The sequence below is a fragment of the Chinchilla lanigera genome, unplaced genomic scaffold, assembly GCF_000276665.1.
Source record: "Chinchilla lanigera isolate Chin_1 unplaced genomic scaffold, ChiLan1.0 scaffold00075, whole genome shotgun sequence".
NCBI lineage: Eukaryota > Metazoa > Chordata > Mammalia > Rodentia > Chinchillidae > Chinchilla > Chinchilla lanigera.
This window is the reverse complement of record NW_004955476.1, coordinates 11,252,244-11,277,489: the sequence shown is the minus strand read 5'-3', so window position 1 is coordinate 11,277,489 and position 25,246 is coordinate 11,252,244. Positions and strand designations below refer to the sequence as shown.

The 25,246-nt window shown below is 58.5% G+C and overlaps 1 protein-coding gene across 8 annotated transcripts in view; it reads right to left on the bottom strand.

Annotated features, from left to right (window-relative positions):
* Window positions 1-1,148: 1,148 nt before the first annotated feature.
* Chid1 (chitinase domain containing 1) overlaps window positions 1,149-25,246 on the bottom strand; it is a 29,597-nt gene continuing 5,499 nt past the window's right edge. For 7 of the 8 annotated variants that reach the window (XM_013502940.1, XM_013502942.1, XM_013502947.1 and 4 more), the window contains 13 exons: window positions 24,069-24,229; window positions 22,778-22,927; window positions 22,138-22,270; window positions 21,190-21,234; window positions 20,286-20,392; window positions 19,743-19,913; window positions 19,523-19,584; window positions 15,445-15,537; window positions 8,811-8,912; window positions 8,128-8,283; window positions 1,698-1,778; window positions 1,527-1,569; window positions 1,149-1,329 (listed from right to left, as the gene is read on the bottom strand). In XM_013502940.1, coding sequence (XP_013358394.1) covers window positions 1,231-1,329; window positions 1,527-1,569; window positions 1,698-1,778; window positions 8,128-8,283; window positions 8,811-8,912; window positions 15,445-15,537; window positions 19,523-19,584; window positions 19,743-19,913; window positions 20,286-20,392; window positions 21,190-21,234; window positions 22,138-22,270; window positions 22,778-22,927; window positions 24,069-24,188 — 1,362 coding nt within the window. In that variant the 5' untranslated portion in view covers window positions 24,189-24,229 and the 3' untranslated portion in view covers window positions 1,149-1,230. The remainder of the gene's footprint in view (window positions 1,330-1,526; window positions 1,570-1,697; window positions 1,779-8,127; window positions 8,284-8,810; window positions 8,913-15,444; window positions 15,538-19,522; window positions 19,585-19,742; window positions 19,914-20,285; window positions 20,393-21,189; window positions 21,235-22,137; window positions 22,271-22,777; window positions 22,928-24,068; window positions 24,230-25,246) is intronic. The other variant, XM_005401799.2, reaches the window with a different exon arrangement.

Here is a 25,246-nt window from a genome sequence, read left to right as displayed (position 1 = left end):
CCTTCTGAGGACAGCTCAAGACAGGACACTCCCTGACTGCTCAGCCTCTTCTGAGGTCCCCTATGTGACATCTACTCTGCAGGTGGCCACTCCCTGCCTGAGCTCAGTACCCCCCACAGGCACTGGTCAGCTTGACTCTGGAGCCGCTGGCCCCTTGGACTGGCCATGCTGTCCTCCATCAGCTCTCAGCACCTCTATCCCCGACTTTGCTGGCTCGGAACCAGAACTTGGCAGCAGCCTCACTTCCCACCCCAGAACTCTGCCTGGGACCGTCTCTATCCTGTAACACTGGCCATCCTGTCTGCTCACAGCGTTGGGAGCTACTTCCAGCACCTGCCACGTGTATAGGGATGTAGGTGCCAGTGGGTGCTGAGCCTGTGTCTAGCTGCCACCACACACCATTTGTAACTGACCAGGTGAGGTAGGGCCATGGTGCTGCCCCCATGTGGCTCCTCCTGTCTTGCCCAGCCCAGGCCTTTATGGACACAGCTTGTCCACCATCCTGTCCTGGCTTGTCTACAGCTGGATACAGTGGTGCCTACAGGGTCTCCTTCCAGTCAGGGCAGGAGACAGCCAATGGTAACCTGACTAGTGGCAGAGACCAGTTGCTACCCCAGGCTTAGTGTGTCCAGCCCCCTAATCCTGGCCCTTAGGGCGCCAGTTGCGCAGCTTAGTGCAGAGGACAGTTCAAAGGCAGGATCCTGTTTGGCTTGGGGACAGATACAGACCCATCCACTTGGGCCAGCAGGACCAGGGACTGAGTACTAGAAGAGGGTGAGGACTCCACATGGCCAGCAGAGGGGCTGGGGCCCAGGGACAGTGGTGGGGGACGGATAGCCCCTGGCTCAGCCCTATGCCAAGGTGGGGTGGGCACAGTGCCTGGGGCTAACCAGATCCTGCTTAGGACGCCCATCCCAGTTGCGGCCCGTGGGTCTTCCACGGCCCTCCCCACATCTACACTGGCCACTGAGCAGAGCTGGGTGGGGTCCAAGCCCTGGGGGGTGTCAGCATGAGGTGGCTCCTGCAGCCAAGGGGTGGACAAGCCCAAGCACTAAACCATGTGAGGGGTCTGAGCCAGGCTGTCCCCCTGGCCAGTGGCAGGGACAGCACCCCTGCATGAGCATGGCTCCCCAGGACCACAGAAGACATCACAGCACACACAAGGCCTGTATTTCACACAGTCGGCTGTTCCATAGCTGCCAACAGTCCACATCCACTTGGGGGCCCAGCCTAGAGGAGGTCGTAGAAGTAATCCAGACCTTGGCCCAGCTCCCAGATAGAGACCCCGACGCCCAGCTCCTTAGCCAGCTCCAGCCGCACCTGTAGGGACTGTGGGCACCAACAGACACATGGGTGCCTGCCCGGCTGCTCCTCGCCCCACCACGTCCCAGGAACTGCCCCTTCTGCCCTGGGCACTGACTGAAGTCCATGGGCAGCTGTAGACTCCCACACATGGGCCAGGATCACTAGGGGGCAGGGCTGGTGCTTCCGACCCAAACCCTCCCCACCACCGCGCAGGGTACTACCTTGAGAGTCGGGTAGAAGACCAGGTGCCTCCCGCCGCGGCTCCTGCGGTACAAGAGGGACTGTCCACCTTCTGATTTTGGTGCTTCCCGCCCACCAGCTAGGGCCTGGGTATGGGCCCAACCCAAACCCCAGGGCCCCCTCCACATCCTGGTGGTGCATACTCCACTCACTTCTTGTACTCGAAGAAGTGCTCCGCAGCTTGGCCATCCCACGCCATGCGGGGCCTGTGGTCCTTCAGCATCTGGATGTACCTGGGGAGGCCAAGGTGTGGGTGGGGAGCCAGCTGCACCCCACAGCCACCCTTACCTGGCCCATGTGGCAGTCTCACAAGTGGGGAGGCCATAGGGGCCGCAGGTTGAGGAGCTACTGCCCTGTGGTAAAAGACAGGCAGTGGGGGACGACACCCAGGCCCTGGGGCACCAGGCTCCCCAAGGGCTCCTCAGTCATCAAAGTACCTGCCACCTGCTCTGCAGAACTGATGGGTGTCCTAAGCTGCCTAGAGCCCAGTTGCAGGACAGGGTAAGGAGACAGCAGGCAGGGGCAGCAGTCTCCAGGCCCCTGGATTTGGGGTCGGCACCATACCCAGAGCCCAGCAGTTCCTTGCTGGGTACCAGGAGCCCAGAGTTCAGGGACCACACCCTCCACCTGACCAGAGGGTGAGGTTAGGCCTGGGGTGTGAGAAGCGTGGGAGACCCAGGCATGATACACTGGAGACCAGGGCAGATGGCCCACGAGGGGCCATGGCACCATAGGCACATGGTTCCAGCAGCTCCTTACTTCTCTACAGCTGCTGCTGAGTCCCAAGGACAGGACCAGAGGCCATCCTGAAGGCCAGCACTTGGGTGGCATGGCACAGGTATCTAGGGATGGGTGGCACATGTGCACCTCCTGACCTGAGCTGCCCAGCCACCTGAGGCTGCATCCTGAGCTGGGTGAAGGCCACTGTCCTGGGGCAGGGGCAGCTGTTACTGTGCCCAGTCCCTTGAGGCAACCTGGCTCAGAGGTGGGCGTGAGCTGGAGCAACTCGGCAGGCTTCAGCCCTCCACAGTGGAGATGGCAGGAATAGAGCCCGCAGGACTTCTACCAGGTGCCTGTGGCCCTGGGGCCTGCTGCCTGCATAGAGGGTGGCACCAGAAGGAGCAGTGTGAGACCTGTCCCCCAAAGGGCACCTCCTCCAAGCCCCTGGGAGCATCCTGAGGGCCAATGCACTCAAGCCAGCTGGCGCTGCCTTGCACCATGCCTCTGGGCACTTCTGCTCTGAGGACCAGGCCTTTCCAGTTCTCACTGGTCCCTTTGGGAAGCCCCTCCAGGCCTGGCCCTGTGAAACATCAGGGATTTGCAATCTTCTCTCCAAGGAAGCACAAGCCCAGCCCTGACTGTCCACCTGCTTGGATGCCCTCAAATCATCAGGTCACACTCCGTTAGAAGTCTACTAAGTGGCTGTTGAGGGAGCTAGGAGGCAGGAGGTGGCAGAGGGGACTTTGGTGCTCCCCAAGTAGGCCCTGGAACCAGGGTTAGAAAAGTGAGGGCCAGAGAGAGGCCAGGCACAGCCTGAGGATGCAGCTGCATGACAGATGCCCCTAAGGCCTGGGCACTTGGGAGGGTATCGGGGCAGCCACCCAGATCTCTGTCATCTGCCCTGGAATACCGAGCCCCAAGTGTCAGAAGCCAAGCCCTGTAAGACCCAAGGAGCTCAGTTGCCACCAAGGGCCAGGCTCCTAGAGGGACAATACAGGCCACATAGGCCAGGCCAAACTCAGCTCTTCCTACTGCCTCTGCCTCTCACCTGTGCCTGGCTGAGGCCAGGTAGTGCCAGTGGGCATTGTGGGGCAGCTTGTTCTACCAGGGGAACAGGAACGCCCTTCAGCGTGGGGAGCCTGATTAGCACCTGGGCCTACTTGCTGGCAGTAACTTGGCTACTGTTGAGCTGGACTAGTCCTTTTCTGGGTGTCTACTGTCCAGGCTGCTCTCCAAAGACAGGGCATGATGAGGCCACCAGGGCTCCCCCAGGAGTCCCCTAGCCATCCTGAGCAGGTACCACTCTGCAGACCATCTTCACCCCAGGCAGACGGCCAGCTGGGCTGGCAGAGGCCCACAGAGCAGTTGGCCCAAGAGAGCCTGGTGGTGTGGATGGCCGTGCACATGGTGGTGCAGCTGTCCCCCACTGCCTCAGAGGGCCCACGGCCCAGAGCTGGGGGCTGATGGGATGGTGAGCCATTCTGGTGACAATTTTGCTCCAAAAGGGCCAAAAGGAGCCCTGAGTGCATGAGGCTCCTGTGCCCACATCTGGGCCTCACTTGCCTGGGAGCGGCCATCAGCCAACACGTCATCAGCCATCAGCCATGATGCCTAGGTGCGCGCACAAGGGCCACATTCTGCTGAGTCACGTCTCCTCCACCCCTTCTGATGGCACAGAATGTGTCTCTTACAAAGGGATTTGGTCCCACGGTGAGAGGCCATGACCCATGACTCCAGGTGCCCTGAGCCCCTGGGCCTGGAGAGATCAGATTTTGGGTAAAGCAGGTTGACAGAAACCCACAGGGGCTAGCAGAGGCCCTGCCTGAGCGGGCTCCCTGTCCTGCAGTCACCTAGCCTGGAAGGAAGGCCGAGTGCCCGGCAGGCGCAGGTCTGGTGGTGCTAAGGCCAGGCCGAGGACAGTGTGGGCTCAGTGCCCACCCACAACACCAAGCAAGGCCTCCAGGCAACAGCACCCAGCAGCCTGCTGCGTCACAGGCTCCAGCCAGCCAGCCCCCACCTCGGGCTGGTGGGCAGCTGTGCAAGGAGGCACTGCAGCTCCAATAGGCTGGTTACTGAGGCCTGGGCTGCCAGTAAGCATGGGGCCCAGGGACAAGGAGGGTGGTGACTGTGCAGAGCTCACTGGGGCCTAGTAATGGCGAGCCTTTTGGAGCTTTCAACAGTGCCAACAGCCCACTGTGGCATGTGTGCCATAGGTTCGTTACCACTGCTACAGCCCCACTTGGGTTGTCTGAGGCATGGGATCCAGCAGCAGTGTGCCAACTGAACCCAACACACCCTCTCCTACTCCTTGGGACAGAGGGCTAGGAGCCTGCAGGTGCACGACGGTGGGACTGGGGTTGCAAGGTGGGTGGGAGTGGCTCCCTGTTCTATTTGGGGCACAGGGACTAAAGTGACAGGAACCTGGGGCCCACAGCAGAAGGCGAAGTTAAGAACTTAGGAAAGAGCTGACATAGGCCATTTTGAGTTTTTTGTTTGAGACACGGTCTCACTGTGTAGCTCAGGTTGGCTTTGAACTCGCCTTGTAGCTCGGACTGGCCTTAAACTCCTGGCAATTTCCCTGCCTCAACCATCAGAGTGCTGGGATTATAGGCGTGCACCACCACACCTGGCTAGGCCACTTGGTTACCTGGGCTGAAAGAAGCAGGCTCTGGTATGAGAAAAGAGGAGCCTCCAGAACAAGCAGGGGACAACAGGCTCCAGCTTCAGGAGGTCCACAGGGAACCTCAGACAGGAGGCCCATCCAGCCTTGTGCCTCTGAAGGGGCACGACCAGCTGGGGCAAGACCACAGGGGCCAGAGGGGAGGGCATGGGTGGCTGCTCCACGGGATGGGGCTGGATGTCACCAGGACAGGGGAGGGCCACTGGGGCCTGAGGATGGACATGCGGTCTCAGTTCTCACAGGAGGAGCCCCGCAGAGTGGGCGTCCACGATGCTGCCCCGACCCAGGAAGGCTAAGCCGAGCAGGCTTGTCCAGTGCCCACATCACTCCCCTGTGCCCAGGAGCCTGGGCAAAGGGTGTCTCAGGCAGGGAAGAAGCTGGCCAGGAGGAGTAGCACTTCCTGTCCCCGCTGGGCGAACTCAGAATTCCAACTCCAGCAAGGCCAGGAGGCCCGAGGGCAGTGTCTGCATGGCTGTGTGCACAGGGACACACATGTGAGCACAGGCTTGTGCTGGCTCCCTATGCCTAGGCCCTCAGGCCCTTGCAGAACAACTGAGGGTGGGGCTCTGCCATCTGCAGGCCACTGATGTTTTTGGGATCTGACGGGCTGGGTGCTTGTGTTTGCAGCTTAGGTAGCAGTGATGCAGGCAACCATCCTCCACTCCTGCTGCCATCCCTCTGCACCATCCTGTCCACCTCCAGGGTGTCCCCAAACTTGTATGTGAGAGGCCTAATCCCTAGTACTCTGGGATGCAGCCATACTTGGCAAAGCAATCTCTAGAAAGGTGACCAAGTTGGGGCTGGGGATTTAGTTCAGCAGCACAGCACTTGCCTGGCAAGCGCAAGGTCGAGTTCGATTCCTTGTACTGGAAAAAAAAAACAAAAAGAAAAAAAAACCAAAGGTGACCAAGTTGGAATGAGGCCAGGGACTGTCCTCCTAAGAAGTCAGGGAGCAGCACGGCCTCAGCACACCAAGGCCCTAGGTTCAATCTCTAGCACCAAAACATAAAGAGCTGAAGGAGACTGAGACACAGGAAGACCCACAAAGACACAGGAGAAGACACATCTGCAAGGCAAGGGGAGGGCTCCAGAGGAACTGGCCGTGCGACAGCTCCGCCTCTGACTCCAGGATGCCAAAGCAAGAATTCCAGCTGGTGGAGAGGTAGAGACGCACAGCAGCCCCAGGCCAGCACCTCAGCTCCCTCATGGAGCCCAGCCTGGGACTGGCAGACCTCCCTCTGCAGCCAGGGAAGTAGCTTCCTGTTCCTCCTGGCCAGGCTTCTTGGGATGCCAGGGCCTGTGTGGGGAGCCCCAGTGCTATAGGCTACCCCAGCCAGTGCTCCCGAGCCAGGGGTCACAAAGAATGCCAGAAAGCTTTCAGAGCCTTCCCAGGAGTCCGAGTATGAGGATGGCTGCAGAAGGGGCACTGTACCCACCGCACTGGGCAGTGGTGGGTAGGGTGGACCGATGGGGGCTGGGAGGCCAGGTACTGAGGATCTCAATCCTGCAGCAGGGATGGGGCAGCTAATACCCAGGGAGGACCCATGTCCCACCGCAGCACCAGCTTCCCAAGGGGCCCTCCTGGTGCCCCACATCTCCAAGCTCACCATGCAGCCCCAGGATGGCCTCCTACCCACCAAGGGCTCAGGTTCCCATGTTACACCCTTCTCAGCCAGGCCTGGCCTGCCTTGTCTGCACAGCTGAGCCCCAAGCCAGCGTCCAGGAGAGGATGGTCAGCCCAGACTCCAGGACCAGCCACGGGGACATGGAGAGGAGTGGGACCACCACTCCCCACCATGGCTGGGAGCACAGACATCCCTCGTGGAGGGGCGCCTTAGTGAGGGGCAGCCCTGGTTAGTACCCTTAGAGCTGGAGAATCACAATCAGGGGAGAGGTGTACCCCAACTCCCCTTTCGACCACCAACTGCTCTCCTCCAGAACCACAGGTCCGGCCAAGTGCCAGGTTGGCTCTGCCCCTATCCAGAGCACTGGCCTTCAGCACAAGGCAGACAGTGCAGCCTCTGCTCCCCTGCCCAGGCAACCCACAGGGACTCCCAAGGCAGCGGCAGCCCATCTCAGTCTCTGCACCCCACTCTCCAGGAGGAGACCACCAGGAAAGTGGTCGCTCGTGCACTTCCAGGGGACTTCACTGCACCCAGAACATGGATGAAGGGTTTGCTGGAATGTAACCAGCAAACCTGGTTTTACCCAGTGCCCCTGGTAAAACCCATGCAATATGGCCTGGGGTCCTATAGCACCGGCCCACAGCCCAGGAGAATAGCCAACCACAGGGCTGACCAGAGTGGATCCAGGCTCAGGATTGGCAGATATGGACAGGAAGTAATGGAGTCCTACGAGTGCAAGGGTTCAGTAGAGACGTGGAAGATGTAAAACAAAACCCACAACAGAACTCGAGCCATGAGATGTGCAGCCTGTGTGATGGAAGAGCACTGGGCAGACTGTGGCAAAACGGACCGGGCAGGAGAAAGCGAGCTGCCAAAAGGACAGCCACGGCGAGACCGAAAACCTGAGAGCGCACAGAGTTCCGGGAGCTGAGGCACTGGGAGCGTGGGGCGGAGAGGGCTACAGAATCTCCCACAGCCCTCTGCTCCAGTAAAAAGCATGAGCATGCAGATTAGGCTCAGGGTATCCTGATCATATCCTCATGGAACTACGCTCCAGTGACCAGTCCTGAGCCCGGCAGAGGCGGGGTGACAGGCAGGCAGTGGGTGCACGAAGAGAACAGGGAAAACCATGGTCTCTGGCACAGGAGAACACAGCCAGGCATAGTCACAGGAGAAGAACCGCACAGTGAAGGATGGTGCAGGAGTCCCTCAAGAGGACATGACCTGCAGGAGGAACAGGTCCTAGCCAGGTATAGCCACAGGTGGCCAGTGCTTGATGCCAGCTGGCCACACATGAGCCCAGCAACTGCACGTGTCCAGCTTTCAGCACACTTCTAGACCTACTCAGCATCCCTGCTTGGGGATGCCACACTGTGGGGAGTGTGGTGCCTTGCGCTGGGGCTGAGGTAGGGTGGCACTGACACAGGACCGAGGCTGCCTCCCCAGGCCACGCACCTCCACCGAGCCCATGACCCCAGGAACCCAGGACCTCTGCCCTCACCAGCCCAGCAGCAAGGATGCTGACACTGAAGCATGACAAGAGGGTCCTCGGCTCACCTGGCCCCAATGACGGGCTCACGGGCATCCTTGGAGGCCGCATAGTCCATGCCATAGAAGTTCAGCCCCAGAAGAATCTTGCTCCGCCACCTGGACTTGGGGTCCAGCACCTGGACACAAGCTCGAACCCACGAGAGTGGTGCGTTGGGGCCAGGCCTGCAGGGATGACAGGACAATGGGTTTCAGCAACAGGCAGGTCAGTTCCATGGGCCCGCCACCTGGGGCATGTTCCTTCTGTGCTATGGCTGGCACTTCTCATGGCCTGGGAAGAACTGGGAGTTGATCGCTCGGAATGTCTTCTACTGGGCACTTGTGTGCAGCCTCCCCACTGCACACTGGCAGGCAGATGTCTGAGACATGGGTACGAAAGGCTCGGTAGACACATGGCCTTCTGCCCTTCCTGTCAGATGCCTGCTGCATCTGCTTCCCATGCTCCTTGGCAGCAAGGTGGCCCCGGCCTGATGGGGTGACAATGAGGTGAGTGTGTGGCCCCTAGCAGTGCAGGGCCCCCACCAGAAGGGCTCCTACATGACCCCCACTCTTAGGCACAGGCCAGGCAGGGGGCCACCAGCAGCTCCCTGTGCAGGCAGCCACAGAGCCCTGGGCAGGGCTATCTGGCCAGAGGCCACAGTGCAGGCTGCAGCTTGCGGAGAGCCCTTTCCCTGAGGCACCCACGTACTCACTGCTGCGATGTGGAGTAGTCATAGGTCATGAGGCTGAAGCCATCCAGCACCGGGGCCAGCTGCTCAAACTCCTTGTGTGTGAACATTCCCAGCTGGTCGGTCCTGTGATGAGATGTGCGGCTGGGGTCAGGACACACTGGCCTACTGCCTCCAGGGGTCCCGCGTCACTGTGACTGGAGATGGCACCTTCTGTTTGTCTGGGGCCACGCTCAGAACCCAGGGTGGGGCTGAGGCCAAGCAGAGCAACCTGTTTTCCCTGCCTTGGGAAGGCTCTGTGGGCAGGGGTGGGTCTAACAGTGACCCCTAAGACTCAGCTCTGCTCCCCTGAGGCTCTGCAGGGCAGAGGTGGGTCTCACAGTGAACCCTATGACTCAGCCAAGTTCCAGGACGGTGGGCTCTCAAGGAGGCACCTCCTGCCCACAGATACCAAGAAGCACAGCACCTTGCCCAGGCCTGTGTCACCAGTACCTATCTGCCCCATCTTCGCAGATGCCCCACCCACAGCGCCCCTGCCAGACTCTCTACCTCCCCTGTGGCGCTGTGGGAGGGGACAGAAACCCCCTTCCCTGGGTGGGGAGCGTCAGGCTGCTCAGTGTGCCCATGCAGACCAAGACTCAGCTGCCAGCACCCTAGGGACCCAAAGCTGACCTCAGACAGAATTCTCTGTGCGCCAGAATGGGCATCAGTGGCTGGCTCGACGAGGCCCCTGGCAGCCGCACAGAAGGGAGATCAGAGACTGGAACGGGGACCCTGGGGAAAACCTGCCCCTGTGGGATGCTCTCTTGGGTTGGCTGGCTCCTCCAGTCCTATCTCATGTCTCTTGCACATGGAGCTCCCAGGGGCATGTGGTCCCCAACACCTTGCCTGCCCACGCAGCGAGGGAGACAGCTCCAGGGGACCAGTGTGACAGAGAGGCTGAGGACAGCCAAGGCCACACCAGCTGCACACTGGAAGGGCAGGAACGCGGCCCACCTGGCCCAGGGGCCTAGCGTGCCTCTCACTGGCACTGCCCCTCGCGTGCGTACCCTTGAAGGTTTACAGGCCTCACTGCTGCGGACTGGTTACCCCTTGAACACACCCAGTGATGGCCAACGGGGGCACCACATCCAGAGGGGCTCCTGTCCCTTTCACTGTCCCCTAAAGGCCATGGTTCAGGGCGGTGAGCACAGGGAGGGAAGCAGTGGCCTCGATCCTCCTCAGGACACCTCCTGTCAACTGGGCACCATGGCTTGGATACAAAGCAGACCACAGTGAGGACAGGGCAAGGCCCCCAAATCCCAGACAGCCATCTCCCCTGCATCTGCCCCTCTCAACTCGAAGCAGCCAGATATGGCCTTCTCCTGGCTCCCCTAACAGCAGTGAGGGTACTTCTTCAAGGCGGAGAATGTAGAAATGGTTTGCTTAGTCAGACTACAAGTGAGGGAGCTATGGGAAGGGCCTGAGAATTGGGTGACCAGCTACAATGACAGGAGCTGAGACAAGAACGGAGTGAGTGTGGACTGGGGACCCACGACGAACTTTCACAGGTCACTGGGGATGCAGCCATTCTCCACTAAGCTCCTGAGTTCTGAGGAACTTAAAATGCAAAATAACCAGGTTTTCTAAAACCCATTTCCTTTAAACCCCACATGTTGAAGAACTGTGTTTGGGAGCCAGAGTTCCAACTGGTCGTTTTGAATCCACAGAGCCACTCTGACAGGTGGCTACTAAACAACTGAGCAATTCCTGTGCTCTGCTTGTCTATAATTACAGTAGCTCTGGATGGAGGGGCCATGTGGCCACTCCCTTGGGAGCCCTCCTGAAATTCATGAGCTATTCTTTTTTTTTTGTCTTTTTGAGATAGGGTCTCGCTATGTAGTTCAGGCTGGCCTTGAGCTGACTTTGTAGACCAGGCTAGTCTCAAACTCAAAAGGATCCTCCTGCCTCGGCCTCCCAAGTGCTGAGATTACAGGCGTGAGCCTGCATGCTCGGCCACGAGCTATTCTTATTTCCAATAAAAACTCCCCTAACTGCCTCCTGTGGTTACAGACTGCATTCCAGGACATTTGCGGAACCAGGAGCTCAGTACCCAGGTTCACACAGTAACACCTGAGCCTCTGAGGCCATACCCCAGCAGAGCACAACAGGTACAAAGGAGGAACAGCCTTGGGGACACATCCACGCTGGGGGCAAGGTCAGTGCCACGCACCAGTGTGCAACCACCAAAGAGACAGACCCTCACTCCAGACGTGTCCCCAGCAAAGCAGAGCCCTGGGCCACCAACACTAAGCCCAGTCTGCCCCGCTGGGCAAGGCACTGAGGCCTTTCTTTGACTTCAGCAAGGGGACGAGAAAGACAAATAGCAGGCCTCCACGAACGGGCTGGACCCTGTAGGAGTCCCAGCCAGCACCTATGAGCAGCCACCAGGGAAGGGGCCTGGCGGGACACAGCTGCAGGAAGGGCCCAGTGCTGATGGATAGCCAGACTCTCCTGTCCATCCGGAGCCCCTCCATCCACCCAGACCTGCCCTCCACCAGGCCCAGGGACAGCCACACTGTGGGTGCCAAGGGGTAAACTACTCCCTGCCAGCGACAAATCGGGCACAGGTCTCAGTGACATTTATCCTAGCCAGGTCCCACTGGTGTGGCCCTCCTCTGGTACACCATGTGGTCAGGCTGTGCACAACTGGCCAGGAGCTGTGCAGGTGCTGACAGGAATGATGGGTCTGCACCGCTGTCCTCGGGGCAGACTTGGATGCTGCTCACGGTGCAGCCTCTCGAATGCCGGCAGGCTCCACCACTGGCCGTGCTCTCCAGGCCCAGGGCTCACAGGTGCAGGCCAGGCTGGTCATGTCAGTGCTCTGTTCCCAGCAGGAGCTGACTCTCATTGGCAGTGTGGCTGAGGGTCCCTGGCAGCCACTGGCACTCTGGCTGGAGCTCCTGAGTGGCACTTCTCCCAGTCTGACCTTGTCTGTGCCCACCCAGCCTTCCTGGGCATCCAGGTCTGGGTCCCCCATGTCCTGTCACACACAGTCCCCTGCCTCATCCACAGCACCATTACGCCCGTCCTTCATGGCCACATGGCTTTACCACATTGCCCACGCCTCATGGCCTCTAGTAGGCTGGCCCCACACTTTGTGGCTCCCAATGGCCACCACACAGTGCCCCCTACACCTCCACAACGTCTCCCCAAGCAGGAAGGGATGGTGGTGCTTGCAGATTCACCAATGGCACCACCCGGCACAGTGGCTGACACATGACAATTCTCACAGGTCGCTCACAATCACTGCTGACTGCTCCAGAGGCGGGGGCACCAGGGCAGCCTCTGTCCAGAGTCAGGAGCAGCCCTAGTGTGGTAGCCATCCATGGAGGGAGGGCATACCCTCAGCCTGTCCCCGGCCTTCTCCCCAGCCTGGCTGTCCCTGGGGTCCCCTCCACCTGGGCTTCCCTCCTGACATCCCTCTCCATCATTCCTGGCCCGCACAAAACGGACAGCCCGGACACAGAGCCATCTGTCTGTGACCCATGGCATCCGGACAGAAGGCGGGCTCTGCACAGTCCAGAGACGGAAGAATGCTTGACAGCACATTAGACACAGCGTGACTTCCAATACACAAACGTCACCGTTCACGCTGAAAATCTTATGTCCCAAAGTCATTTCCGAGAAAAGGAAAGGGAGCACAGAAGAAAAGAGAAGTCAAGCCCACGTCAGCCAGCACCCGGTCCTGGGTGGGCTCCAGACGGTCACAGCAGTGAATGTGCGTGCTCAGTGGCTCTCAATGCCAAGCGCCCAGCCCACACGGCTGCAAGCTCTCCACATTGGCTGTGCCCACCTATGCCAAGACGGGCTCTGTGCCCTAGCACCTGTATGGACAACCTGGCTGTGGCTGCTGCCTGTGGCTCTGGCCACCTCAGGTCCTCCTCCTTAAGTCGTCCCATCTTGCCAACTGCGGACACCCTTCCTCCAGAGAGCAGGTCTGGCAGGGTATGGTGGTGCACGCCTACAATCCCAGCACTCGGGAAGCTGAGGCAGGAGGATCATTGCGAGTTTGAGACCCGCCTGGTCTACAAAGTGAGCTCAAGGTCAGCCTGAACTGCATAGTGAGACCCTGTCTCAAAAAAAAGTCAAAGAAAAAAAAAAGTAACCCCCGCCCCCCAAAACCCCAGAGCAGGTCTGACCCAGTCTCTGCAGCCACTGGGCCCTTTACCCCAAGGCCCCAGACTCCAGAAACCTAGTAGACCCTGGGAGGGCTCCTTCATGCAGCAGGGGTCCAGCTGCCCCTCTCTTGTGTTCTGCCCTGGGCTCCTCTGGGATCCCAAACCACTAAGCCTCTGGATCTGGGAAGGAAGGTAGCCCTGGGCCTGTGGTCAGCTCCAAGCCTGAGGGGCTGGGGCCTGACATGGCACCCTGGACAGCAGGCCCACTGCCCTCGCAGGCTTCGAGATCTAATTAAACCAGTTCATGGAGGCTGCTGCTCCCCCAGGGTCTCATCCACTGCAGGGGAAATGAGGTGGTGGCCTTGGGAGTGGGGCTCAAGGTCAGCATAGCAAGTGCTGCAGCAGAATAGTGCGGGGCCAAGCCCTCTCCTTGGCGGCTGAGTGCAGCCTGGCTGGTGACAAAGGATAGGCTGTATTTGCATCTGGTGGCTGGAAGCCACCCCTCCATACACGCACACACATGCAGATGTGTGTTCTGCTGGCCCAGCCTCTGCTGTAAATGAGGAGCACAATCTACACCCCACAGGAAGGCACTGGAGGACTCAGGTAGGGGCGGGCTCCTGTGTTGCAAGGGCAGGGATGATAAAAAGACTCCCCTGGGGCGGCACAGCCCACCCTAGAAGGCAAGAGGTCTGGCCCTGCAACAAGAGCGGAGCCCTAGCAGGCACAGTCTCTGTCCCCCCAGGTACCCCACAAAGGCAGCTTTGCACTGTTACTGCAAGTGAAGGTGGAGATAGCCTCAGTTCCCCATGTCCACTTCCTGCCTGGTCTGGGCTGGCTCAGAGGGCACCTCTGAGGTGCCTGCGTTGGACTCTAAGAGTGTCCCTGAGAGCTGCTCCTGCATCTTCCCACAGGTGATCCTTGAACCACCAAGGACAACATGGCCTCCCTGGCTGCGCTACTCTATCCATGCTCTAGACATCAGGACCTGGCACACGAATGCCAGTGGAGGCCATGCAGCTCAGGGTGCTGTGGCCTAGCCTTCCCCTCCATCTGGGCTGCCATCAGCTCAGGAAGTGTCCCCTAGCTGCACCCTCACCACCCCAGCAAGCCCTGGGAGCACAGGCCAGATGTTCTGAGGGTCTCAGGTCAAAAAAGAGAAGGACGAAGCTTCGGGGAAGTCCTGCAGCACCCTAAGCCCTGGATATGGGCCCCATTCCCTGGCAAGGGTGGGATTGCCAGGCTACTGGAGCAGAGCTGGCCACTTCCCACACAGTACTTGGAGGGTCAGCTCAGAGGAGAAGTGGGGACAGAGTCAGGCCTGAGAGGGCTGCTGAGGGTCAGCTGTGATAGTGCCCTCCAGGACTTAGCAAAAGGCATAGGAGTTACAACTCTGCACAATGCTGACCAAAAACCAAGGACATATGGAATACAGAGCCCCACTGCACTATCATGAAGGTGCCACATGCACAAACATATATGGGAACATGTGGCCTCCAGGCTCACCTCTGGAGCGGGGTCAGCAGGAGCCACCAGCTGGACCATGGCCTAACTTGATCTGCAGCTGCCCTCAGCGGCAGTCTACAGGAAGCCAGGGAACCACAGACAGAAAGTCACACAGGGCTCAGAGTACCCTGGAGGCCAAGTTGGGGAACCACCCCAAGGTGGCCTGCCTATGGCCTGTGGTAGATAGCGGTTAGTGGCACTGCTGGCGGGTTGTGGAGTGGGCAGGCAGTCGCCAGCATCTATTTCAGCTGCCTGAGCACAATGCAGGCTCTACCTGAGCAGAGTGCTTTGCTGTGTGACTCAATCGGCCTATGCATCACCTAGGCCCTGGGGGGCATGTCCAACCCCATCCACTAATGAGCCGCAGGCTGCAGGGGTGATGGAGTGTCTGGCTGAGGGCTAGGGACGGTAGCCAGGTCTGCTTCTTGGAAACTGGTGGGCTGTGCACAGACCTAGGACCCCTGCCCAATGTGCCAGAACCTGTGTACCCCTACCTGGCTATTGAGAGCTGCAAGCCCCTCTATCTCCTGCAGTCATGCCCAGATCACCCCAGAAGAGCCACTCACAGAGCTGGGGAGGGTAGTCTGCACCTGGCACACAGCCTGGCACGACCAGCAGCCCCACAAGCCTCCCCTGCTTGGCTTAACCCAGGGCAGGGCACAGTGGCTGTAGACTCAACCTAAAGCAGTAAGTCTCCAGGAGCTCCAGGGCCTGAGAGTGAGGGAAACTAGTCCAGAAGCCACCCATTCTCAAATTGAGGAATTCCTCAATGGCCTCCAAGTTCATCTGCACTGCAGGACACAGCCTTCCACCACTGACAGGTGACAAGAAGGAATGCCAAAGCCAGCAGGAAGCATCCTCCTCTCCCGCCCTGCAAGGCAGTGGCCTGCGTATACACAGATGCGTGGGTCAATGGTGTGCACCGAGAGGGACTGGCCCTTGATGGAACCCTGCACTGGCTGCTCCTGACCCCGGGACAGGAAGGCACTTACCCCGGGGTGACAGCGGGAGGGATGACCAGGATGGCCAGCAGTCGGGCCTGGTGCAGTGCTTCGGCCACATGGGTGAGCATGTGGATGAGGCCCCTGCAAAAACCAAGAGGTGGGGTCAGCCCAGGGAACCCAGGGCTCCCAGAACCCACTGCCTGGAGACAGAATGGATCAGACTTTGGGGCTTTCTTGTCTGATGGCGCAGACCAAGCCCCTCCACAGGACAGTCAGAACATGGGGCATTCCCAGCCCACTGTAGACGTGGCCCTCAGGATGGGGACCAGTGTGGGCCCACAAAGGGGGCTGAACGAGGTGGCTTTTCCCCACCTGGAGCCTATACAAAACACTTCTTGCTGCCTTTCCCCCGACTCATTTCCAGAGCAGATGTCCATGCTGTACCCAAGTGTGGTCAGAGAAAGAGCCCCAAATGACCACAGAGCCCAAGGTCCAGACCCCGAGGTGGGCCCAGCACATTGATCTAAGGGTGGCCTAGTCAGCCTCAGGCTGTGAAATGTCACGGGGTACTCTGACAGCTACCCAGGTAGGCTTCAGAAGGAGGGGCTGGGCCCCGGGGCTGGGTACCAGGTACACAGGGGCCAGCAGATGGGGGACCAGAGAGGGAGGGACCTCCAGAAGGCTTGCTGCTCGCCCCCAAGGCTGGGGCCTTTGTGCTACCTCCAAGTGTCCTTAAAACACACCAGACTAAAATGCTGAAAGGGGACCAAGGTCACTTGGCAAGGGGTGCCAGGTGCCTGGGAGCTACCATCAGTAATAATCAGCCCGCAGGGCATGGCCTGGAACTAGCCTTCCATGAAGACAGGCCTGTACCCACCCCCAGCCACTCTGAATGCGTGGACCATGAGGAGCCACTCCAGTAGGATGGCAGCAGCAATGTCCCTTCCAAGCTTCGCCAACAGACCCTCTGGACAAACCTGCCCTGGCCTGTGCCTAGCAGGCAGCTGTGTGACAAGAACCTACTCAGCTGACCCTGGGCCTGGCACGCTGGGGTAAGTCCAAGTAGGGGCTGGCAGGACAGACAGGCCTGGCCTTCCCCAGGAGCAGGCTGTAGGGTGGCGATGGGGATGATACCTCAGGGCCTGCAGCCTTTTTCCAAAGCTTATCATGCCACCTGTAGGCCTCAGTGACCTGGCACAGCTGGCACCCTCACTCTGCTGGGTTTGGGCAGGGATTCCCCTAGGCTTTGGTATTTGTCGGTGGAGACCCTGGACCTCCTCAGCACAGTGAATGGAGGTAGGCCTCTAGCTAGGACCAGCTGAGGCCACTGGCTGCTACCAGAGCACCCCCTGCAGCTCAAACTGCTGAGACCTCATGGGGAGAAGGGTCTCATCCCCTTCCCCAGGGGACTCTTGTGGGAGCCCTGGGGGACTTGGGAGCCCAAGGAAGGACCTGATACCAGCAGGCCCCCCAGACTGCCCACACAGCCCTTCCTAAAGTACCCACTGGCCACTGCACCAGGACAGCTACCCTGGTCCCATGGCGCTCTGGAGCAGAATCGGCAGAGCTGGGGGGATGGCTCCTGGACACCTCACTTCACTGAGAGGAGCTAACAGGCTGCCTCCCCAGGTCCATATGTCATGGAAACACAGCCAACCATGGCCTTGGCAGGCTGACCTGGCAGTTCCAAACCAGGCTCAATGCCCACAAGGTGACAGGTGGGGCAGGAGACAAAAACCAGAGCAGCCACCTCCTTAAGAGGCTGGGCTCATCCTGGGAAGCTGCTGCCAGGCATAGAATGCACAAGGAATCACCAGGTCAGTAGCCCTGCGACCCCCTCCTGACACGAAGGACTGGGTGGCTCTTCCCACCCCCACCCCCCACTGCAGCCCCTCCCATGGCTAGGTGCTGTGACTTCCCCAGCCTCCTGCTCTGGTATTAATGACTCGTTAGGGCCCAGACACAATGAGGCTGTGTCTCATTGCCCACTTAATGCACTGAAATGGAAATGAGTTATGACAAACCACAGTTAATAGAGCTGTCGTCCCAGGAGGAGAGAGAAGGATGGGAGCTGGAAATGTTTCCCGTGAGTGACCCCCTCCTTCACAGGGGCCTGAAGGTCAGCAGGGGAGGGCCCAGGGCCTGGCGAAGCTGTGCATGTGGGTAAGAGCCTCCCCACAACCCAGGCATGCCCTCACATACGTGGTGTGCCCCCTCATCTCCCCTCGTCCTCCCCACTTACCTTCTTTACCAGGCCTCCCAAGGGCATATCAGGGCCTATCTGGCTTAGGCCTGCCGAGGGAAGCCTGGCACATCTTTCATTCCTGCCCTGGGTCTCCAGCCCCACTGAAGCCTGGCATACAGCAGTACAGATCTGTGTGGGGCTGCTGCCTCCTGGCGGCAGAGCTGAGCCCTGCAGGCCTTCTGCCTGCAGCAGTGGCAGCACTGAAGTTGGCGAGGATGCCAGAGGAACCCAAGGGTGCCTGTGGGCTGGCAAGGCAGGACAGTGCCTCCCAGCTTGAAGCTGGGCCTTACACACCACTAGAAGTCCCTCAGGCAGGAAAGGAAAGGGAGAATAGCTGACTTCGGAACCTGTGTTTCTCTGGAGGTCACTGGATCAGAGAGCAGGCTGCAGGCCTCTGCCATGCAGGATATTACCACGGGCTGTACCAGCCTCTTCCGAGGGCATCAAGGTGGCACGACCCATGGTCATGGCAGAACCTTCCCTATAGCATCTTGCCTGCAAGGTGGCTACTGAGCAGGACCAGGAAGAGGTCTTTGCTCAGGGCTCTGGCCAGCCCTGAGCTGTCCTGGACCTGCAGGAGCTGTGGGCACATTCCAGTGCCTCTGCTCACCTTGCCAGGGTGTGGGGACCTATCAGGGAAGCAGCAAGGCGACACAAGGGTGCTGGGTGGCTTTTTCTCAGGGACTGTGGCAGCACCTGGGGCCTGGATGGCCCTTTCCCAGAGAATGTTGGGCTGTCACACGTCAGGTCCTCATTGCACCCGGCTGGCCTCTTCTCAGTTTGAAAACAATGTCTTTGCACCAAGCTACATCCCCAGCCCCCACTCCTTTTTTTTTTTTCCCCCCCCACTCCTTTTAAAATTTTTAATTTTGACAGTCTTGCTAAGCTGCCTGAGTGGGCTCAAACTTATAATCCTCCTGCCTCAGCCTTACAAATGCTGGGATTACAGTTGTGCACCACTACCCCTGGCGGCTGACTTCTTGTTAACATTCCAGGCGGGCTCTTGTGTACTCAGTGAGGATTTCTGCTGTGTCTGGCCCTTGGTCACACCATCTGGACTACCCTCCTCCTGCTGAATCCTTACGGGTCAGAATCCTCTATTCCCTTTACCACCCACCAGGGCCTTGAGGCTGGAACACAGACATGGCTACTCAGGGCTCTTCTGAGTTGGTCTCCACTGCTGGCATCCCATTCCCACCCAAGACAGAGACCACAGGTAGAAAGCCCTACTGGATACTCGCTCTCCCTGACTGCTAATCATGTCAGTCGATGTGACTGGGTTTAGAAACAAACGCCAGGCAGATGAGGGCAGCACAGTTCTATGTGTGTCTGTGAGGGTTTCCAGAGAAGACTGGTATGAAGGCCAGCAAACTGAAGGGGAAAACCCACCCCAGTTGTGGGGAGCACCAAGCAATAGGCTTGTAGCCTAGCCAGAATAATGAAAAGGAAGCAGAGGAAGCTGGCGCACTTCTGACAAGAGCTCCATCCTGCTCGAGCCAGTGCGTCTTTTGCTGCCATTGCCTTTGCAGTTCAGGCTCCATTTCCTGAGCTCTGATGTAGACTTGCCCAACAGCTCTCCAGGGAGCATCCAACCTTTCCACCTTGGGCCGATGCTGCGTCCTCAATCCTTCTCGTTCTGCAGCTCCCATCTTGGGCTGAGCAGCTCCTGGATCCTTTGGCTTTCCAGTGTGCAGACGGCCATGTGGAGCCCCCTGCCTCTGACTCTCTAAGCTCCCTAACAAATCTCTTTCTATAATGATAAACACACTTTTTGTTTATTCTGCCCCTAACAATATACCGTGCTCCCTCCTCTGGACCCTGCCAACTCTGGAGCCAGAAAGGGCCACGTGCAGCCACCTGCCCCCCCTCCCCCCAACTCACACGTGCTTCTGGCTCAGCAGCTGGCTCCAAACCTCCACCACGAAGCCATCAAAATGCTGGTTCTGAAAGAAATGGCAGCAGGTGAGGAGCAACAGGGACCCAGGAGGGACAGGAAGAAAGACACACACTCAGCCACTGCCCTGCCTGATTGGCAAGATCACAACCCTGTGCAGCCCCAAACCCCTCTGGAGGGGCAGCAGGGCCACGCCCATGCATTCACCTGCTCAAGTTCCACCACCCCTGCAGGCCAAGCTGCAGGCAGCTGCAGGGATGCTCCTCTCCAAGGAGGGCAGCAGAGGTCTGGCCAAAGACACAAGTCGCCCACTCTTGGGACTCCCAGATAACCTCCGGGATCAAGACGGAGTGCATGGCAGCCTGACCTGGGTTGGCACTGTCCTCAAATAGAAGACATGGGCTTGGTCAGAAGGTATCCAGGAAGAAAGCCAGGCAAAGCCACGTGTGGTGGTGCATGCCTGTAATCCCAGCACTTGGGTGGGTGAGGCAGGAGGATTCTTCCAAGTTCGAGACCAGCCCAGGCTACAAAGTGAGCTCAAGGCCAGCCTGAACTGCACAGCAAGACCCTCTCTCAAAAAAAAAAAAAAAAAAGCCAGGCAAGAGGAGCTAGTAAGGCCCTGGGAGAGTCCCAGCGAGACGTGGGAGGGTCCTGGAGGGAGCGGCAGGCTCTGTCTAGGAAGGCAGAGTCTGGTAGCTGTGCTGAGGAGCCCCACCTACACTCAGAGGCCGAGACACCCAGAGGTCTCACCTTTGCCACCTGTACCACAGTCTTGCTGAGCTCTTCTATCTCATCCTCGCTGTCTAAGACATTCCGGAAATCATCGTAAGTCCAATCCTCAAACAGAAGACGAGGCACTAGGGGCGGGGGCATGGACACACAGAGGTTGTGACAGAGAAACCCCAAATTACCCTCCTTTGCTTACTGGCCCCCCCAAAGTGTCCCCTTGGTTCTCAGAGCTGAATAAGAACAAAGATGGACGGGGATGCCACCCAAGACAGCTATAAGTCCAATATGGTTGCCCACATCAGTGCAAGCTGGGAAGGGAGGGATCTATCAGGGAAGGAGCAAGTCCTGCTGACAGCCTTCCCGCTCACCAGGTTTGATGAAAGGCGCTGGCTAGAACCCTGCTCCACTGGCTCCTGGCTGCTCACAGTCTGTCCACAGCAGCTCCACCCTCCACCTGCCCACAGCAGCCCCACTTGCTCCCGAGTCCTGGCCCAGACTCTGCACTCCCAGGGATAGTGCGCAGCTGGGGGTAGACTGAATCTCAGCCCCATCTCTGCCTGTGATGACACGCTCACTGCTGCCCAGGCTCTCAGTGCGGTGGGGATACATGCCCTCTGCTAGGCAGGGCCAGCTTCACCGTCAGGTCTGGCCTAGGGTTGGCCCCAGGGAGCTTGGAAGTGCTTACTAGATGGTAAAGGAAGAAACAGGAAGAATAGCAGGACTGGCCTTGATGGCCATGGCCTGTGCACATCACACTGGGGCCAGCCTCAGTCAGAGGTGTCAGAGGAGGGACCTGCACTTGAGCATCGTGGGTGGGCCCGCAGGAACCTATGAAAGCCTCAGGGCTTCATCCATCCCAGCAGGCAGTGCCACCTTCAGTGTGGCTGCAGCTGCCCCCGATGGCTCTCAGATCTGTGGGACTCACCTATGTGCAGGCCCTTGGCGTGCTTCTTCACGGCTCGCATCCAACCTGTGGAGTGTGGGGGGACAGTAAGTGCTGGAGCGGGCACCCAGCTGGGAGATCCAGCCCATCCAGGGAGGAAAACCTTCAGAACAGTAGGCATCAACACACAAGTGGAGCTCAGCCCGAGAGGAGAGGAGGCTGCAGGGAGAATCTCACTCTCCCCTGACCCAGGCACAGTGCTCCACCACCCCTTCTGCTGGCCATGCCCCTCCTCCTGGCCCACAGAGTGTCTCTGAGCTTACTCTTCCTCTGCCAGCACAGGGATGGTCTGAGTCAGGACAGCACCTGTACCTCATGCCATCCCAGGGCTGCTTCTCTGAGCTGAGGGCAGCCAGCATGCGCCAGGCATTTCCTGACCAACTGTCCTCTCCCCACAGTTCTCACAGCATCAGGAAAACCACTCATCTCAGAACTTCAAAGCCCACTGATGTGAGGCTCCATCCCATCCCTCCACACCGACAGGATGTGTCGGCAGCACAGCATCTCCCCTGGACTGAGTAGAAGAACCCGCTAAGGAAGGGAGAGGAGGGGGTGCTAGGACCTGCGCCCTTCACTGCTCGGGCCTGTTCCACATTCTGCATGCAAGGGAAGTCCTGTCACACAGGCCCCAGAGCCCCAGGGCCAAGATGGGTCCACAGAGGACCCCAGTGCTGGCACCTCCACCCAGCCCACCCTGCCCTGCTCCCCTGGCAGCCCTCACCATGGTGTCCATGCTGGGCTGTGTGCTGCTGAGGGTGTAGACCACATTCATCACACTTACAGCCACATCCACAGAAACATCTGCTATCACACTCAATATACTCAGTCACACACTCTCAACAGTGATCCCAGCATCACACACCCACTCCCACACTCACAGACATGCACTCTTCAGCGGAGGAACGAGCAGACACAAGGGAGGGTGAGCACCTTGGTCCACATCATGGAGGCCTGTGATCTCGAACATCTCCCGGCCACGCCTCTTCAGCTGTAGCCAGACGGGTGAGATGTGTGTGAACTTGTTCCCGAAGACCTTGGCCATGTCGTATCCATGGCTGTTCCACTGGCAGGGGAGACGGCAGACAGAGCACGTGAGCGCATCTCTGCTTCGTCACCACATCATCATTCTGGCTGCCCTGCACATGCATGCCGGGCCAGCTGGCCAGTGCTGATAGTGCTCAGCCTGGGCAGACATCAACCCTTGCCCAGAGGGCTCTCCTTCAGTGCTACAGAACCGCTGGGACGGCCACCTTAGCCTGGGATCCTGGCCCTGCCCCTTCACCAGGGATGATCACACTCATCTCTCCAAGTCTCATCCTGAGCCAGCCACCCTGAGCATGGTCACATGGCCCGAGAGTCCTCTAGACTCAGGGGGGATCTGCAGCCACGAGGCGCAAGGTCCAGAGAAATCCTGGCACCCTTCGCCCTGCCATCTCTGCAGCAGCACCTCTCTGCAGTCTCATAGCGGCCACAGTCCAGGGAGGTCAGCACATAAGGAGGCAGCCAGCACCACGGGTGGGGGCAGCCTGCTGGAGCCTCAGGGCCCCTGCACCTCGAGGGCTGGACTCACGGGAGTGATGTAGCCCAGGACATCCCCAGCGAAGTTCCTCTCCCGTGCCTTCGAGGAGCAGTAGCTGCGATGCTCGAGGACCACATCTTCAGCTTTGAGGTCTGTCACCACCAGACCACGATCTTGGACGGGCTTATCTGAAAGCTGTGTCTGAAACAGTAGGAAAGGGAGAAAGCCATCAGTATGCCTGCTCAGCATGGGACGTGGTGTCAGAACGGAATGTGCCATGGAACGTCTTGGTTCTGCCTCAGCTTGGTCTCTGGGTCAACACGGTGAGGATGGCCTGGAGACCTGGCAGATGGAGGACCAAGCACGGTGGAATCTTAGGTCTCACCTCTGGCCAGGAAGGGTGGGCTGGAAGGGCACCCACTCCTGTGTTCAGAATCCCTGGGACTGTTCCAAAGAACAGCATAGGTAGACAGTAGTTGCTGTCAGTGCTCACTCCCACTCTTTTTTGTCTTTTTTTGGTACTGGTGACAGAACCCAAAGTCTGCACGTATCAAGCAAGTGCTCTGTTCCTGAGCTACGTTCCAGCCCTCTGTACCCACCCCTCACAGGGCCCACTCAGACCATTCAGTGCGAATCTGGGCACCAAAGGCTGCACCTGTCAAGAACACATCTGGCCTGTGCAACCCCACTGGCCAAACCCCATGACCCCTTCCTGTGAACCTGCCTCCTTACCCAGACTCTGCTCCTGATGTCCTCAGCCGTGTTTACAACTTGCCGTTCTGTGCACATTCCAAGGTCCAGCATAGCCTCCCCGACTTGGCCTCCTCCCAACCTCATGCCACAGAGCCCGTGAGAGACAGATGCCCACTGTGCAGTCCCCTGCCCCAAGTCAGGGAGGGTCCTGTGACACCAGCCTGACTAGCAGCGTGGAATCGAAGGTCGGCTGGACTGGGCCCCTCCCTCGAGTTTACAATCCAGGGGACCCCAGAGAGATAGCACAGGGCCGTGCTGCAAGCTTGCATTAGAGGAGATAACACTGACAACACAGGAACATGAGCTGAGGCAGGGGTAGCAGATGGCAGCTGTCACAGGAGATGGGCCACATGGGGAAGAGGGTGCCATTGAGCAGGTTGCCACCCTCAGAACATGGCTCCAGGGGCAGCTGCTCAGAGCAGTGGCGGCTGGATGCCAGGGCTGCCCGGGCCACAGGCCAGCTGCCACCCACCTGCCAACTAACTGCAGCTTGTCCAGCAGCCTTTCTGTTGGTCCGGCTCACAGCCCCAGCCAGTGGGAGGAAGACGAGGGTGACAGGGAGGTCATCTCACATCCCCAGGCACCCTACCTTCTCCAGTAGTGTCTTCGAGGCAGCTTTTTTGGCATCTGACTTTGACAAGGTAGCACGAACAGAGCCCCAGGCCAGAGTGAGCCCAAGGATGGGGAGGATGGGGAGGAGCATCCGCATGGTGGGCGGTCACAGCACGGTCCACCTCCAGGGCCAGGCAGCTGCAGAGAGCAAAGCACATGGACAGCTGGCCACAGGAACACATGGTGGGGCCAGCATCCCCACTGCAGAAGCCAGCACTTGCCCTAGCAGGGTCTGGGTGCTTGTTCCGAGGACTAGGCCTTGGCCCCCGGAACCAGCCCTGCCCTGCACCAGTCCTGCTGGCTGGAGTCATCTTCAGCACTGCTGGGCTCCCTACCTGGACCAGCAGCTCCTCTTGGGTACCAGGCAGTTTTGTCACCACTGGCTACAGAGCCACCCCAACTGCCAAGGCTACCCTGACCACAGCCCACCATCTAGGAAAATGCTGGCTCCACTTCCCCTCAAACACAAGGAAATCTCAGGCACAGTGAAGCATAAAACAATGGAGCCATAGAAGGTTCCAGAAAAAACTGTGAAGACCTATTCACATAACCTCAGGGTAGGGAAGGCTTCTCCAACTGTTATCAGTATGGGAGATGGTAAAAAAGAAAATACTGCCAAAGTCTACTACATAAAAATATAAAACTTTCAAAGCCAGATACAGTGGCACACATCTGTACTGTTAGCTACTCAAGAGGTTGACACAGAAGAATCACTTGACCCTGAGTTCCAGGCCAGCCTGGGCAACAAAAAGTAAAATTTTTGTTGCTGTTTTCTGAGACAGGGTTTCACTATGTAGTTTAGGTTGGCACTGAACTCACTATGTAGCCAGGATGGCCTGCAACTTTCAGTGATCCTCCTGCCTCAGCCTCCCAAGTGCTGGGATTACAGGCTACTATACCCAGCTAACAAAAAATTTTCACTTAGGAAACAAAACAGCAAATTTAAAAGCAAATAGTAAGTCCGAAAATATATATTTGAAACATACCTGACAATGGATTTCTACCTGACAATCTATCTGCAATATAAAAAAAATTTACAAATCAAGAATAAAAAACCAGGGCTGGGGATATAGCTCAGTGGCATAAGCACCTGCCTGGCAAGCACAAGGTCCCAAGTTCAATCCCTGGTACGGCAAAAAAAAAAAAAAAATGCTG